Source organism: Eimeria mitis, genomic scaffold (genome assembly GCF_000499745.2).
Source record: "Eimeria mitis Houghton genomic scaffold, Emh_scaff5056, whole genome shotgun sequence".
Classification (NCBI taxonomy): domain Eukaryota; phylum Apicomplexa; class Conoidasida; order Eucoccidiorida; family Eimeriidae; genus Eimeria; species Eimeria mitis.
In genome coordinates this window covers 1-3991 of record NW_024015470.1, presented here as the reverse complement: position 1 = coordinate 3991, position 3991 = coordinate 1, and the positions used below count along the sequence as shown (strand labels likewise).

Sequence of the window (3991 nt, the reverse complement as noted above, 5' to 3'; positions counted from 1 at the left end):
ATATATATATATATATATATATATATATATATATATATACGTGTGTGTGTTGTTGCGGTGGTACCATATATCTATGCCTTGGCTCTTCTTGTGTAATTAAGCTGCAAAAGAACATATTTATAGGAAATTTTTCTGCAGTCAATGTGGATCGCGAAGCATTTCATCCAATTTATTGTTTAATATTGCCTACAACGATGTTCATAAAAAGTATCTATTTTATTTATTATTCATATTTTGTCTGTTCCTCGAATATACTTCATCATTCTGTCCAATAGTACTCTGAAATTCAGTTTCTTCTACTCGCCGCACCGTCGCCTTGAACTCAACAAGGAGGAGTTGTACAGGCGGCTCCCCAGCAAGAAGTAAATGCTTTTGAGAGAAGAAGGAAGTCCACATCTTAATTTAACAAAGTAGCTAAGAAGATCAATGCAGCTGCTTATGCTCTAATCTACAACCGCTCTGCAGGAGGCAGCAGCAGGGTTTGTTGCAGCAGCAGGGTTTATTGCAACTCGCTAGAGGTCACCCCCTCTCAACATCAGTCTCAGGCCATTGTACCTCCGTGTCTGGGGTACTTAAAGAATGGGGAGGAGATTATCAGCAGTTTTTTTTTAAAGCTTTCGTCGCGTGTTCACTCTGCTGCAGCTCATGACGGGCCTAGGTATTACCCAAGCACCAACCCCCCGCATTGATTAACACTGCAGGTAAATGCTACCCCATTCATTGGCCGCCAGGAACTTGGCCGCCAGAGACCAGCCCGCACTCCAGCAGAAATTCAAAACAAAGTTTCAGGCGGATCGGGCTACAGATCCTGTTTCAATTGCCAAACCATAAGGCCCGAAACCCTAGACCCTGAACCGTAGAACCTCGGACTTCTGTTCAACATGTTTTCGAGACTAGCTGGGGTATATCCACGGTATTTGTTTGCAGTTAAACAACTTGATAAATTAATTAATTATTATTTTGGTTTAGGGAGGGGAATTTATGCTTCATTGCCCGTGCAAACACCAGCATCGACCCTTCGCTCAGACCGCCACCACAACCAAGCCACTGGCTCTGGAGACGTCTGCAAACACCAAGGAAGCTGCTACACACCATTGCCGCCGCTTGCGCTGTCCGCATGTGGCACTAAGCCATAACACGATCCACGGATAAAGGGCAGATGAAGGCCTTCAAAGCGCAAAAAAGCCCAGTCGTAGAGCACCGGAAGGGGGCCACAGCACCCCCCGGAATGAGCAGGAGGCAGAGGGAGGGCTTCTCCCTGTATCCCCCCATAAAAAGCGTTTTTGGAGATGGATATAGATTTAATTGGAAGTAAAATGATTTGTTTAATTGGCTTATAACAGTTGAGTGGTATGAGAAGGCAGACAGAACCCGAAACCAAGGCGAAAGCAACAACCCACGGAGATCTCTCCTCTTACGACCTCGACCTGCCGCGCTTGCCGACCTGCCGCGTCTCTGGTGTTGCTTGTTTTTTGCATTTGTTTAAATTAAATGGTTTATTTCAGAGGATAAGTCATGCACAACAATTTATGTTTGTTTTATTGTTGCTGAATATTAATTTCTTTAATTTTATCTTTTGTTTGCAATTTTGGCTTTGCTGTCCCGTTTTTTGGCATTCGCCGTTCACGCGAGTGCAGGACCACGCAAAGAACTCCGAACTGCTTGCCGTCTTTTCCGCTCTCCTCAATTTGAATACTTATATTTCTCTCACCGATACACCTTTTTAAAAGTTTTCTTGCCTTCTGTCACAATGGCTCCCTTCTACAAGACCGCCGCAGCCTTCTGCCTCGTCGGACTCTTGGGGCTCCAATGCGGGGCGGAAACCCCAGCAAAATATAAATATGAAGTAGCACAAGTAGGCGAAGGTAAACGTGCTACCGCTTATAATTCCTGTATTTCTTGTGCTCTCTCCCGTATTCTTTGCCGTCAAGCCGTCCGCTACTCGGCTCAGTCAGAGGGAGGTCTCTTCATTGCACATTGATTTTCCTCTACGCCTTTGTTCTTTGCAGACGCCTACTTGACAGTCAAGTTGGCCCGTAATGGAAAAATTTCGGCTAAGACCAGTGCAGTCGAAGTGGACACTGATACAGTCACCGCCTTGCAGGGACAAGTACAAGGCAGCGAAGGAACAACTCAAGCCTCGTGCGACGCATTGCTAACAACCGATCTTGTGAGCGCATACACACAACAGGCCTGTCTGCATGATTTTACTAAGGCTACTGCTGTCTCAACACCAGCTGAAGGTCTGAACTCTAAGCACCGTTGTCAGACTCGACAGAAGTTATGCATTTATCCCTATGATTGTCTGAGACGGACTGAACATAAGAAAGCTGTTTTGTCGTTCCGTTCATCCTTTGGGTGTCCAGAAGAAGATATTCCACCACACTTTCGCATACACAGCAACTCCTGACTACCGCAGTCTGGTGCAGGAGGCTCTCAGAACCGGACTGGAAGCAATCGGGTAAGCAGATGCGATACTCATCTTCGGTAGCACCTGCTTCCCTAGCAAACCGAAGCGACAGTGATGATACATTGCCATCACCGTTTTCCCTTCTTGCACCTTCGACTCCATACATTTGTGTTGTGTTGCGCTGATTGTGTACACTTCACAGCGCAACATATCCGACAGGCACAACGGCGTGGCAAGATATATGGAAAAAGGATGCTGCTGTCAGCGTGTTGCACCTTCTCGGATCCAGCAGCACTAAAGTCGGCTGTGTCATTGCAAATTGCGTCAAAACAACAGCAGTTAACGTGCTCTCGGAGTCAGATGAAGGAACACCAGAAAAGTCTGTGCTTTTCTGCCAATTAAAGCCTGCAGCAGCAGAGAACGAAGCAGCCTTTAGGTAAGCTTGTTTTTTTGGTGTTGAATGTTTAGACCGGTCTTATGAAAGGAGTGAGACGTGAACAGCAACAACGGCTGGTAATGCATTCTTCGTTTCTGTCTGGTTGTTTCGTCTTCCTTGCAGCGAGGAGTACTTCAAGGAACTTAAGGAACGAACAACTCAATTAAAAGATATGAAGGAGGAGGATCTGGAGGATCCTATTGTAACCAGCTCTGCAAGTGCTGCCGTTCCCAGCATTCTAACTGCCGGTTTGGTCGCCATCCTGGCAGCTATCTCTGCCTAGACAGGCAGATTTCCGCCGCGTAGGTAGCTAGCTAGCTAGCTAGCTACCTAGTTATTCCGCTTATCCGTCCACCCTTATGCACAGCTCATAGCTGTCGAAACCGCCGTTGTTTGCCTAAGTATGCGAAGGTTCACTTGCTGCGTAATTAGCCCAACTGTAGTTGCTGCTCTGAGCAACATGCTGGATAGAGCATTGAGCTGAAAAGCAGCGAATCTATGAAGAAATATCAGAGTGTAAACTTTACATTCTGAGGCCGCGAGAGCTGCACTAGATACTGAAGCAAAGCAATTCATATCAAAAGAGTTGAATTGATGTCTGAAATCACTTAATATCTAAAGAATGTCAGAAGCCATACAACAGAAAGACCACGAAAAAGAAAATTAAGAATATGAACAACTATATAGCCGTTTGCGATTCGCCGTTAGTGTCACGTTAGTACCCCAAAACATTAATATAATTGTTTGTATATCAATTTGGTTATTTGAATATTCAGCACAACTCAACCAGCAGCAAACATATAACCAGACAAATGCACGCTTTTCATAGGGCTACTTGCCCCCCTGGAAGTAGATATTGCAAGTGTAAACACAGTCGGAGGATAACTTTTTACGGTTTATGCTGCTTCTTGAAAGGTCAGATATACCAAATTCCAGCAGTACTGTTTTCCATAACACTCGTCGACTTCACCGATTTATATTAACTTCTTCAGTTTTTCCGTAGCAGGATTGCTTGCAGGGGCAGTAATGCCAGCTTGCGTGAAAACAGCTGAAGCTACAACAGTACGAACATACAACTGTGATATATATGTGCTGCTCTACTGGGGACATATACGTATATATATATATATATATATATATATATA

The 3991-nt window shown here is 44.9% G+C and overlaps 1 protein-coding gene across 1 annotated transcript; it reads left to right on the top strand.

Moving 5' to 3' along the window:
• Nucleotides 1-1750: 1750 nt before the first annotated feature.
• On the top strand, nucleotides 1751-3129 carry EMH_0079480 (uncharacterized protein; the record flags this gene model as incomplete). The annotated part of the gene is made up of 5 exons (XM_038022774.1): nucleotides 1751-1865; nucleotides 2010-2170; nucleotides 2367-2461; nucleotides 2613-2846; nucleotides 2970-3129. The coding sequence occupies 5 exons, from the start codon at nucleotides 1751-1753 to the stop codon at nucleotides 3127-3129; spliced, it is 765 nt and encodes a 254-aa protein (XP_037878628.1).
• Nucleotides 3130-3991: the final 862 nt, after the last annotated feature.